The sequence below is a fragment of the Elephas maximus genome, chromosome 4 (assembly GCF_024166365.1).
Source record: "Elephas maximus indicus isolate mEleMax1 chromosome 4, mEleMax1 primary haplotype, whole genome shotgun sequence".
NCBI lineage: Eukaryota > Metazoa > Chordata > Mammalia > Proboscidea > Elephantidae > Elephas > Elephas maximus.
In genome coordinates this window covers 107,360,983-107,374,392 of record NC_064822.1, presented here as the reverse complement: position 1 = coordinate 107,374,392, position 13,410 = coordinate 107,360,983, and the positions used below count along the sequence as shown (strand labels likewise).

The 13,410-nt window shown below is 43.7% G+C and overlaps 1 protein-coding gene across 2 annotated transcripts in view; it reads right to left on the bottom strand.

Moving 5' to 3' along the window:
- Positions 1-11,725, bottom strand: part of ACVR1B (activin A receptor type 1B) — a 44,665-nt gene extending 32,940 nt beyond the window's left edge. Inside the window, exon 1 of one of the 2 annotated variants that reach the window (XM_049883181.1) lies at positions 11,568-11,725. In XM_049883181.1, the coding sequence (XP_049739138.1) occupies positions 11,568-11,658 (91 nt within the window). In that variant the 5' untranslated portion in view covers positions 11,659-11,725. The remainder of the gene's footprint in view (positions 1-11,567) is intronic. The other variant, XM_049883180.1, reaches the window with a different exon arrangement.
- Between the last annotated feature and the right edge of the window lie 1,685 nt (positions 11,726-13,410).

Sequence of the window (13,410 nt, the reverse complement as noted above, 5' to 3'; positions counted from 1 at the left end):
TAGAAGAAATGGCCTGGGGATGTGCTTCTGAAAGGTCACAGCCATGAAAACCCCATGGAGCTCAGTTGTACTCTGCAATACACGGGGTCACCGTGGGTCAGAGTCAACCTGAGGGCAACCGGATGAGAAGATATGCATTCAGCCTTTACCCAAAGCAATCTACAGATTCAAAGTAATCCTTATCAAAATACCAATGGCCTTTTATGCAGAAATGGAAAAGCTTGATCTTAAAATTTTTTTTTAATCCTATAATCTATATGGAATTGCAAGGAACATCAAATAACGAAAACCATCTTTAAAAAGAACCAAGTTGGAGGACTACCCAATTTTAAAACTTACTGCAAAGCTACAAAAATCAAAACTGTAGTACTGGTATAAGGGTAGACATATAAATGGAATAGAAGTGAAAGTCCAGAAATAAGCCATACATCTACGATAACTGATTTTTGACAAGAGTGCCGAGGCTACTCAGGGAAAAATAAGTCCCTTCAGCAAATGGTGCTGGGTCAAATAAATATTCACATGCAAAAGAATGAAGTTGGATTCTTACCTCACACCATATACAAAAATTAAGATGGATCAAAGACCTAAATATGAGAGCTAAAAGTTATAAAACTCTTAAAAGAAAACACAGCGGTAAATCTTCTTGACCTTAGATTTGGCAATGGTTCTTAGACGTGTATAAGCAACAAAAGAAAAAATAAATAAACTGGACTTCGTCAAAATAAAAAAAAACTTTTGTGTGTCAAAGAACATTAACAAGAGAGTGAAACTATTTGCAAATAGGTCTAGTACCCAGAATTAGTTAAAAAAAACTCTTACAACTCAACAACAAAAAGACAAACACCGAATTTAAAAATTAGGCAGAGGGCTTGATTAGACGTTTCTCCAACGAAGATATCCAAATGGCCAAAAAGGACATGAAAAGATGCTCAACATCATAGTCATTAGGGAAACGCAAATTAAAACCACAACGAGATGCTACTCACAACCACTAGGATGGCCATTAAAAAAAAACAAAATACCAAATGTTGGAAGTGTTGGCAAGGATATGGAAAACTGGAACCCTCACACATTGCTGGTGGGAATGTAAAATGTTGCAGCCACTGTGGAAAACACTTTGGTGATTCTCCGATAAACTAAACAGAGTTATGATCTGACCCAGAAATTCCACTCCTAGGTATACTCCAAAGTATTGAAAAGGGACTCAAACAGATACTTACACATGGATGCTCATGACAGTATGTTTCACTACAGCCAAAAGGTGGAAACAACTCAAATGTTCATCAACTGATGAATGGATAAACAAAGTGTGGTATATCCATACAAGAAAATACTTCTCAGCCATAAAAAGGAATGAAGCACTGATACATGCTACAATGTGGATGGACCTGGAAAACATCATGCTAAGTGAAAGAAGCCAGCCCATCACACAAGGCCACATATTGTATGATTCCATTTATATGAAACACCCCGAACAGGTAAATCCAGAGACAGAAAAGTGCTTACCAGGGACTGGCAGGAGGAGGGAATGGGGAGTGACTGTTTAATGGGCACAGGGTTTCCTTTTGGGATGATGAAAAAGTTCTGGAACGAGATAACAGTGATGGTTGCACAACATTGCAGAGGTACTTACTGCCACTGAATTGTACACTTTGAAATGGTTTATTTTATACACATTCTACCTCAATTAAAAAAAAAAACCATTGAGCCATGTTATAACATAAAAAAAAGTCTAAGATCTATTGTTAATGCAAAGAGAATTTGTAAAACATGTATAATTTTAATTACAAACAAAAAACTAGCACATGCGTAGGGAAAAAAGCTAAAGGTATAGTGTTCTTCAAATTTGTGTTCTTCCTGGAGCCCTAGGTTCTCTCCAAGATGTCCAGGAACCCCTGAACTCCACAGCGGGGGAGCCAGTGTCCTTTTCTTCCCAATTTTCTCACTGGTACCGAGCAGAATGCATGACAAACAGAAGGCACGCAAATAAATCTTAGTCTAACAATTTATGGGAGGGGGGGCTCCGCTAGAGTCCTTCAGCTTTTATGTGTTTTATACACATTCCTACATTTTTACTTTAAAAAGGCTCCTACTGCCTTTAAAAAAGGAAAAAAAAAAAGTTGTTCAATAACTATTGATCTAGACAACTGCCAAAGTGTTTGTAAAAATCCTGAATCAGGTTCAAGAGCTTGGCTGCTAACGAAAATGTTGGCAGTTCGAATCCACCAGCTGCTTCTTGTTCTACTCTGTCCTATAGGGTCGCTATGAGTCAGAATTGACTCAACAGCAACTTGTTTGGTGTTTTTTTTTTTTTTATTGTACTACTAGTACCAAGGGACCCCTGGTGGTATGTGATTAAAGCGCTTGGCTGCTAACCAAACAGTTGATGGTTCAAACCCATCAGCTGCTCCACAGGAGAAACATAGGGCAGCCTGCTTCCATAAAGATTACAGCCTTCTAAACCCTATAGGGCACTCCTACCCTGTATAGGGTCACTGTGAGTCAGAATCGACCTGATGGCAATGGGTTTTAAGTACTGTACCAAGGTCCTTGGGTGACGCAAACGGTGTGTGCTCAGCTGCTAACTGAAAGGCTGGAGGTTCAAACCCACCCAGTGACCCCAGGGAAGAAAGTTCCGGTGACTGGCTTCCACAACACTTACAGCCCAGACTCAACAGCAGTGGGTTTGGTGCGTGTGTTTTGTGTGTCTTCTCTTCTGGGTACTGTATCAGCAATCAGAGTAGACAGACCTTACAGCACTGAAGTAAGGCAATCAGATACTAACGGTAGAAAAGACCCAAGTTTTTTTTTACCTTTCACAACCATAAATATCAGCTTTGAAAAATACATTAAAACAATAACAAAAAAGCTCTCAAGTACTCAAGAGCCTATAATAAAGTCAAATTTTACATGTCTATTTGTTGGTATCTAAACAAATAAACACAAACAAAAAAGCACTGGCAAAAAGCACTTATGAAAAAATATAACTGACTTAATAAAGGCAGCTATTTATATGCGGGGGGGAACCCCACAGATTTAACAATAAGACACTTGATAAGCTTGGTATTTAATTCCGACCTGGGAAAAGGTCTCTGAAAGGGGTTTGCATAAGAGGAAGGTGTTTGAAAAGCCAGCTCCACACTATATCCATTCTACAAACTGCCTTTCTGACATCCTACTTGGAGACAAACCCAGCCCGAGAGAGCTGTTTAAACAAGTTCAACTTTAAGCCTCAGGTCTAGAGAATGAAAGCTTTGTTCTCACTCAAAAGAGATGTTTGATGTTTATGCTAAGGAGTCCTGTCACTGCAACTTAATTTACGGCTGGCTGTAAATACCTGAACATCTAGCAAGGGCCCACCTGCTGCCCAGGGGAAGGTCAAGGTAAAACTGAAAGGGCATCATTAGGAGGGAGGGTGTTCAACGTTCCTAGGAGCTCAAAGAACAGATCTGGCTGCTGTATTTAGCCTATCCACCGGTAACGTGGAATTTCTCCTTCACTTACAGAAACCATTCTGTTTTCCTTCCTTGTTGTATGCATAAACAGACATACTTCTGGCTCATTAGGGCAAGGGAGAATATTTATCGCTGGTACTTGAAGTGTTTTCTTCCTGACCTATTTACTATGCTATAGATGAGTGGAGAGGAGACAGTGTATGTCACAGTTTTGAGTGAGAAGACGGCTAGGAATGATTCTCTTAGGCAACTGGGACAATGAAGGAGAAGAAATCAGGCAAGGCTGAGAAAAAAACAAATGAGGTTGAGATCAAGTTCATTTGGCTGAAATAAAATGGGTAGGTGGTAGGATAGAGAGAGATGAAAGAAGCGAGGTAGAGAGAGATTATGATGTCCACGGTAACTCACAAATGTTTACAGCATTTTTGAGTAACTGGAATAAAAACTACACATACAAGGAGATTATAAAATTACAGCAGGACAGAATTGGAATTATTTCCCCAGGACTTTGGTGAGGGAATGAAAAAGAAATAAATGAATTCAATTAAACAAATTTATTAAGTTCTTAAAGTATGCAAGGCTCTGTGACAGACCAAAGTCATATAAAAAAGAACAAGCCAGTTCCTGGCACCTACTTTTTGGGGGTAGAGGGTGGGAGAATGAGAGCAGCAAATAACTAAAGAACACTGTGGATCTCCATACTACCAATACGGTCCAAGGAGAAAGGCAGAGAGGATGGAATTATGGATCGGGGGAGTGCAGGCGGACAAAGAAGGTCCTGCCTTGGAGGATGCTGGATTCAGCTAGGAAGGGGTCGGGCGGCGGGGAGGGGAGGGGAGGGCATTCCAGAGAGAAGGAACAGCAAAGACAAAGGGCTATGAAAAATACAAGGCAAGACATGAGGCAGTAAGGAGAACTAGGACCACATTAGACTGACCAGCTAGGATAAGGGTTCTGGAGTAGATCTTACAAGCCACATGAAAGTGCTGGAACCATCAGATGGAGAAGTTGTGTTTTTCAAAGTTAATCCAGCAGTACAGCCTAGGACAGGTGGCAGGCTAGAGGCAGGGAGACTGGTCGGAAGCTGATTTTAACAGTAATCACAGTACACTGTACAGTGCTTAGGGCGCCTGCTGCGGAGGCAGCTAGGCCTTGGGCCTACTGCTTAACCTGTCTATGCCCCAGTTTGCTCATCTGTAAAGTGAGGGAAACAATGCCTCAGAGAAAAACAGTAAGGGAGGAAATGACACAACACAAGTGCTTAGCATAATGTCTGGATAAAGTGAGCACTCAGTAAATTAGATGTCTTTATTTACTACGCCATCCCAATGAATGAGAAGGGTCTTAACTCTTCACACTTCTGTGGTAGTAAGCAGAAGGAAAGTCAGTTTGTGTGTAAACTTCTACAGGGCAAGGACAGTATCCCTCTGAACACTCAGCTTGTCGCTAGGCACATCCCGGAGATTAGAAAAGAACACCAATTTAATGTGGCTCACACTTATCTACTACAAGTGCAGAACGTAATATACAAGCACACGCCAAGACAATATAGAAGAATCTGGGGCAAGGTAGGTTCTCCACAAATATTCCTCAATTACCAGATTCCTCAACTCAAACATCCCAACCATCTAAAAAACTTATCTCCAAAGAACCCACAATTCCCTCCCCCTCCAAATACTCACAGATATATAGGAAGAGGTTTTGGGCTGTAGATGGAAGTCACATGTGGTCAAGGACTTCTTTTTATACCCGATGTCCACTGATGGGATGGCTGGGTATCAGGTCTCAAGTACCCTCATGCAGATAGGGGGATATTTCTCATTATCCCCTTTCTCCTGTTTTATTTCTCTTCACATCACCATCTGATTCTATATGTACAAACACATATACACACACATACATGGACTTTTTTTTTTTCCTCCTTTTTTAAACAACACCTATTATCTCACGGTTTCTATAGGTCGGAAGTCTAGGCCCAGCATGACTAGATTCTCTACTCAGGGTCTTGCCAGGCTGAAATCAAGGTGTCAATTGAGGCTGTGTCTCATCTGGGGCCTAGGCCCTTTCCTAAGCTCACTGGTTGTTGGAAAAATCCATTTCCTTGCAGTTGTAGCACCGAGGTCCCCATTTCCCTCCTAGCTGTCATCCAGGGACCACTCTCAGCTCATAGAGGCTGCCCACAGTTCACTGCCACACGGCCCCCACAAGCAATTTGCAACATGGATGTTTGCTTTCTTCAAAGCCCTCTGGAGAGCATATCTTTTTTTCTTCTGTAACCAGCTAAGAAAACTCTCTGCTTTTAAAGGGCTCATTTGATCAGGTCGTTCCCACCCTCATAATTTCCCAAAATCCCTTCATAGCAGTACCTAGACTGGTGTTTGAATAGCTGGGAGAAGGTGTGTATCCACCAAGGGCCAGGAACCTTGGGGGGCCAGAGGACAGACTGTGGTTGGCGGAATCCCCTTATATTTTATTTATGTGTTTACTATCTCACCTGTCAGAAAGTTAAGCTTCACAAGGGCAAAAATTTTCTGTCTCTTTTTGTTTACTACTGTATCCCTAGCACCTACAACCCTGCTTGGCACATGGCAGGCACTCAATAAATATGTGTTAAAGGATTCTTTAGATCACCATAGCAGGCACTCAATATATACACGTCTATTTTTTATTTATATATATTTTTTAATTTATTTAGAGGCTGGAAATGAGACTTCTAACTGTATATATTAAAATTCTGGTTCAGGGAAACCATTTGGAGGTCCTTGGAATTCCACATGATACAATTTTATTGTGCCACGACTACCTGTATGACTAACATATTATCCCCATTTTACAGATGAAACAATGAAGTCGAGAGAGATGTGATATGGCAGCTCCAGACACACTGTAGCATATCACTCTATTTTATTTTGTTTTCTTCAAAGCACTAATTTTTTTGTTTACGTATTTACTTACTCTCAGTCTAAGCTGTCCCAATTATAAAGTCTGCTACAGGAGGGATTCAGGAATTTTCATCTTCTATCTTGTTCTGTTATTGCCCCATGCCTAGAATTGTTCCAGGAGCCCTGGTGGCATAATGGTTAAACACTCAGCTGAGCTGCTAACCAAAAGATCACTGGTTCAAACCCACCAGCAGCTCTGTGGGAGAAATGAAGGCAATCTGCCCTGATCTGCTCTCATAAAGATTAAAAAAAAAAACAGCCAAAACCATTGCCAAGTCGATTCTGACTCATAGCAACCCTACAGAATAGAGCAGAACTGCTCACAGGGATTCCAAGGCTATAAATCTTTACGAAAACAGACTGCTACATCGTTCTCCCATGTAGTGGCTGGTAGGTTTGAACCGCTGACCTTTAGGTTAGCAGCTGAGCGCTTTAACCACTGGGCCACAAGAGCTCCTTCCCATAAAGATTACAGCCCAGGAAACCCTATGGGGCAGTTCTACTCCATCACATGGGGTCGGTATAAAAGGCACACAACTGTTTCAGGCACACAACCAACCAAAGGACTAAAGAAATCTCTTACAGGTAACTATGTAAATGTTAGTGGTGATCTGATACTTTAAAGGGAAAGGCAGTTACTTTCTTTATATTAAATTCAAAACATTTAGCAAGACAAATGCAGGCTTATGACCCGGAAGAGAGAAGAAAGCCAAAAAAAACACCAGGGGTGCCTAAGTAGCACTGCCTTTCCCTGAAACCCAGGGCAAGAGCAGGTAACACTGCCTGGGATGGAAACTTCACAGCTAAACCCAACTCTGGCAACTCTACCAAGTAAAGGAAAGAAAGACATGCTCTGGAAGAGTATATTTGCTTGGTGCTCCATTTATCCATGGTGGAGAAGTGAACAGGCGGAGAAGAGACAAGAGCTGAAACCGTGCCTCTGAAGCCCAAGCTCTGCTCAAACCGTGCGTGACAGAGAAACTGAGGGGACCAAAACCGAGAGCAGGTATTTGAACCTGATTGCTGGGTAGTGCCTGAAGAACAAGGGAAATATAAATTAGACTGCAGGGGAACTGTCCAGTCTGAGGAGCTAATTACTTAAAAGGGTTCAGCATTCCTACCTAGTCCAGGCAAAACTGATGCACTATGGATGCCTGCAGCACTTCCACGATCAGAGGGTTATTGGGAAAGAGAACTCCAGGATTTTCTTTTTGTGAATACAAAGAGGAAAAACGAGATAAGATCCTCTTACATCAACTCTTACTATAACAGACAAATAACACAAGAATTCAAGACAAAGAGGTAAGATTCCAGAACTAGGGTTCATGGCTGCCCTGAGCAAAAACTGAACAGTCAACAATAAAGATTTCAAAAATTAAAACAAGAGGCACTTCAGTATTCTAATATAACCTTCAGAATTAAAGAAGATCTAAGGAGCTGAGAACTGAGAATCCCATCCCACCTCAACACCCTGTACTCCTGAGTTATTATGAGAACAGGCTGCAACGCAGTTCAACTCCTGTTCCAAAATGCAACAAGCAGCTTCAACAGGACATGCTGAAAGAAGTGGCACGGCTCGTCGTCTCCTCGGTTTACTGATTCATATTTTGGTAGCAAGGTTACAATTAGCTCACCGGTGGAGAATAAACCTATTTATAACATAGCAGTCCACCTGAAAGACACAATCATCTAAAAAGGTTTTTGGAGGAAAATGAAGTGCAGCTTCTTCCTGTACTGAGTGCAGATCCCCAGGGCCCTTTCAGATGAAGTCCTCAGTCCAACCTTCCTGCACTCACAGTCATCATCCTGGCCACCTCTCAGCCTCCATGTTCTTATGTAACATTTACATAGTGCCATAAACATACCCAGAGTTGCGTAAGAACTAAAACACTGCCAAACCAATAAAGCCTAGAGCAGGTCACTCCCTCCACGCTGTCTTTGATTAGCACAGGTATGCTGTCAGCTCTACAGATGTAAGGGCCTGTCAAAGACCAAAATTAACTTCAGGAAATCTGAAATGGGTCAACAAAAATGCACAAATAAGAAATTAACCACACTGTGACATGTGGCGTTCCTATCAATCACAGAGTATGTTATTCTGCCCCAGAAGATAAAAAGTAACCCAACATTGCTTATTCACTGAAGTCAGAAACTGTGTCTAAAAATACCTCCCAGCCAACTGGCTATCAGTAAGTCAGACTCACAAATGTCCCAATAAGGATGGCGCGGCACATTTCCTTACTTTATGGAGGAAAAACTGAGGCAGAGTCACAGAAAGGTTACTTGTTCAAGGATGACCTGTAAAGGGAGCGAAGTTCTGAGGTGACAAACCAACCTCCTCCCTCCATCTGGCTCTAACCTTTAACCAGAGGAGCCATTTTAATATGTTTTAATCATATCTGTTCCAGAAGCTGTTTTAACACAACTAATCAGAGTCTCTTTTTCACTACAAGAGTTCACGTCACTGTACTTCAAACACGTGTCCACTGAACAAAATGACAAGGCTTGGCCTGGAATGAGATTTTTAGTTTGTTCAGAGAAATTCGAAAGGTTCCTATCAGGACTTCAAATGTCTCTCTTACTGCTTTTGTCTTGAAGAATGAATGTCACGTTCCTGTCCTGCTTATTTTACATTTTAAAATACTAACATGAAAATTCCAAAGCTAGGCCTTAAAACATGGTACACCTATCAAATGGATGCTGTTTCTAGCCTGAAACTCATTCTCCTTATCAGTGGCCTTTTACTAAGTCCAAGTTAACTTATTAATTAATAGGAACACCTATCCCTTCCTGCCCTCATATCAAGTCCAAGTACCATGGCTCAGAGCTGCCTGGCTCTGCCACTCCTTCAGCCCACATAGGGCAAGACTATAGGAAACGCAGGGGAGGGAAAAAAAAAAAATCAACTTCTTGTTATCCCACAGCCTCTATTTTCCCAGAACTGACGTTTTACTTTAAGCCTTTTGCAACAGTGGTCTCCGTAGCATGAACTATTGGCAACTAGATGTGTCCCGGAAAAAACTGTAGTGTCTGGCCAAGAAGTTTAAAGGCCTTCGAGAATGTTTTCTGGACACACAACCTAATTTCCAATTTACCAAAAAAAGAAACTAACTCTCTATTATGCCCACCCATCCTCAACCCAACAAACATCCATTTTTAGAAGGTTACAAAAAATGAACTCTGCCCGTTCAGAACCAGTTGGATTATCAATTAAACATTTTTAACCAGGTTCACAACAAGAAGGGCCCCACAAAGACTACACCAAATCAGCAGGGAAATCGTTGTTAAAAATCTTGTATATATTAGAGGTTAAAAATGCCTATGGAAGTAATTTAAAGATTTATTCATACACATATAAAATGACAAACCTGAAGGCTGAGTCTCCTTATTTACTAGCCCACTAGAAAAATAACATTATGTTATGTATTCCAAAAACATGGCCCATAATAAGGCCCGGCAAGCATCCTTATTCACCAAGACCATTATCTCACCACAAATGTCAGGCTCCATTCATACACCTTCACTATGTTTATCAGACCACACAGCACAGTTACCCATGCCACAGAGCAGCGAGACCAAAGAACACACACGAGGTGCTTAGCAGAAACGTGAACAAAGACCCCACTGCACAGGCTACACCACCAGGAGCAAAAATCAAAGCCAGAGATAACGAACTTGTTTTTGAGACTCCAAAGCAGGATTCTGTCTTTTTCTGATTGTCTGGTTTATTAAGGAGGCCTGAACCCACCTGAGAATCATTATTTTTAGTGGGGAGGACAGCCACTTGATCTTCCACTGCTGAAAGGTTAGGGGCTGCTGAGAAGTCAAAGCAGCAGGCTTCATACATAGGGAGCAAATACAACCCTGATTGTCTCTCCCAGATCCATCTGCAGGTCAATAATCACTTCAATAGAAATGCCAAATATAACCTTCATCCACTACCCCAATGCCAAAACATACTTGAGACAACTCTCCTAAATTAAACATTTTAGGATTTCTCTGCTCTTCTCAGCCCTCAAAGCCTCATAAACAACACACCGACTGTCTGTCGAGTGTCCCACAGAAAGGTAACCACCTCTATAGTGGGAAGGGTGGCGGTGGTATCAAGGGAGCAGAAGGTTTTGGGGGATGGAAGATAAGGAAGGGGTGTGTGAGCGTAGGGGAGTGCGTGGGGAGGGGGGCTGGGAAGAGGGATTGTGTGGGAAGGTAAATAAGTACTGACCAAGGACCAGGAAGATGTTCCAGTGGTGGGATCTTTAAATAATCTTGGGGGTTGGAGACAGGTTCTAGAATTTCACCTGAAAGGCATCCACAAGGTAATTAACTGAATGGGCCCCCTGGGGTGGGCAGGAGGAGGGAATAAGGAAAGCAAATACACCTAGATTCAGATTAACCGTTCTGGAACTAGACTTCAGAGGGTTAGAGGGATTCCGAAACCAAGCTCCAAAAAGGGTTTAGGGGCCTGTTCATCCCACTTCCTCCAAATACCTTCTACTGGGCATAACGAAACGGAGGCAGGGGGCTTAGCCCCCACTGAACTCAAGGGACCAAACGAAGGGGAAATGTGGCTCCTTTTCTCAGAACGTTGTTAGGGAGGAGGGGAAAGGAGGGGAAGAGCCACCCCAAGTGCTGGATCTGAGGGAAAGGTTAGAGACCCCTCCCCCTATAATCTGCGGTGCGCAAGGACCCTCAACGTCAGGATACCTCGGAGTACCAAAGATCCCATTGCCCGAAGTCCACAATCTTGCCGGGAGAAAAGGCGCCCCCAAGAGCATCTGGAGAGAGGGAATAAAGCCCTCCGCCCCTGGGCACGCTGAGGTGCAGAAACCATGGCTCTCCAAGTATTGGGGACGGAAGCCCGGACTCCCCTCTATGGAACATGGTGAGGCTGGGAGCGTGACCCCCGAGAGCTCCCCGAATCCAGTTCCGCCTGAAAGGGGATTCGGGCCCCCAGGGGCCTGGCGTGAGCGCGGGACCGGCTGGGCAGCCGCGCCTCGGAGGTCGGGGGAAGCTGACTGAGGGTCACCCCGACTCCTCGGGGACCCCCGCCCGGCCATATTGTGCCCGTGGGGAGGGGGCGCGCTGTAGCCCAGGGGCCGCGGCTGGAGGCCTTGCCCTCGCCGGGTCCTCTCCATACCGGTCCCCACCCCCCTGGCCCGGGACTCACCCTGGATCCCCCTGGGCCCGGACCCGCCGCTGCCCGCGAGCAGGAGGACAACAAGAGGCAAGAAGGAGGAGGCTCCGGCCGACTCCGCCATAGTAACCGCCGCCGCCGCAGCCCAGCAGCGCCCAGCGCGCGCGCGCGCCCCCGGCGCCTCCCCTCCTCCCGCGAACCCGCTCCCGCCTCCTCTCCTCCGCCCCGCGCCGGCACGTGCGCTCCCGGCGGAGCCGGCGCCGTGGCCGCCGCGCGCGCCCCCGAAGGGCGGGGCCGGAGTGCGCGCGGGCGCCCGCCTTAAAGGGGAGGGTCCCTGTTAAGGGAGTGGGAGCGGGCCGCGCCTCGGCCAACCTCAACGACCCGCGTAGCGTGGGGAGCCGAGCCGGCTTCGCGGGACCAGTGGCCTCCTCCCTCTCCTGCACCCCACACGACGCATAATCGTTTGATCAGCACCGCTCCCCCCTCGTCAAATATTCCACGAGTTCAGCGCATGCTTCCGTCTCCCCCATCCGTACTGCCTAGCGTCAAGCCCCCATCACGTCCCAGCGGGATCATCGCAACGGTCTCCTAACTGCTCTCCCTGCCCGGCCTTGCCCCCGCAATCCACTTCACACTCCGCAACCTGTGGGATTGAATCATGGCATGCTGCTTTTCAAAACATGCCAAGGTGTTTTAATGATAATCAGCCTTGGAGAGGTTACCACTCTTATTCTACTGGTAGGTTGAACCCTTCTGGTAGTTTGTATTTGGCATTATGTATTCATATCCATTTACCCACTATTATCCCCTATCTGTCTTAAAGAAATAATAAGAGACGAGGACAAGTATTGATTAAAAATGTTAACAGGTGATATTTATCATTGTGAAAAGCTGGAAACAAACTAAATAGGCAATAATAAAAGACTTGAAAAACTGTGGCCCATTCATACGATGGAACATTATTTAGTAATTAAAAATCATGTTTACAAAGATTATGTCATGACATGAGAAAGTGTTCATGAGATAATGTTAAGTGAAAAACAAAATATGAAACTACAGTATTATTCTAATTTTGTTAATAATATATATTTGAATGAAAAAAAAGACTTGAAGGAAATTACCAAATATCAGTAGTTATTACTGAAAATAATTTTTTACTTCTTTAGATATTCCAGTAGTTTCTAAATATTTTACACTAACAAGTGTTATTTAGAAGAATGCTTATGAAAAGTAAACTGAGTCATCTGTATCTTTTTGAAGAATCCAGTTTCATTAGCTGGAGAAAGAGCTTGAAATCATGAAAAGGGCAGACTCTTTGGAGTCAGAGAATTCTGGATCTGAATTCTGTTTTCTTGGCTGTGAAATCTTGGGCAAGTTTTTTTTTTTTTTTTTTAACTTCTCTAAGCAGTTTCAAGGAGCTATGGTGTGGAAGTGGTTAAGTACTTGGCTGCTAACCAAAAGGTCAGCAGTTCAAATCTACTAACTGCTCTGAAGAAGAAAGATGTGGCAGTTTGCTTCCATAAAGATTACAGCCTTGGAAACCCTATGGAGCAGTCCTACTCTGCTCTACAGGTCACTCTCTAGGGTCACTAAGAGTTGGAATCAGCTTGATGGCAACGAGTTTTTTTAAGCACAGTTTCATCGTCTAAGGTCTAGGGGTGGAGAGGATAACTAAAGAGTGGGAGAAAAAGTTTCTCAAATATATGCCTCACCTTGAAAGTTGTCACCATCCTAAAGCATCAGGAAAAACAAGACTGCAGACACATTACATTCTTCAGATACCCCTCACATGCAGAGACACGGTCTATAAGTTGCTCAGTGTAGCTGGATGAGTAAACACCTTATTTTTATTCTGCTACACCTCATCCTCCCCAAA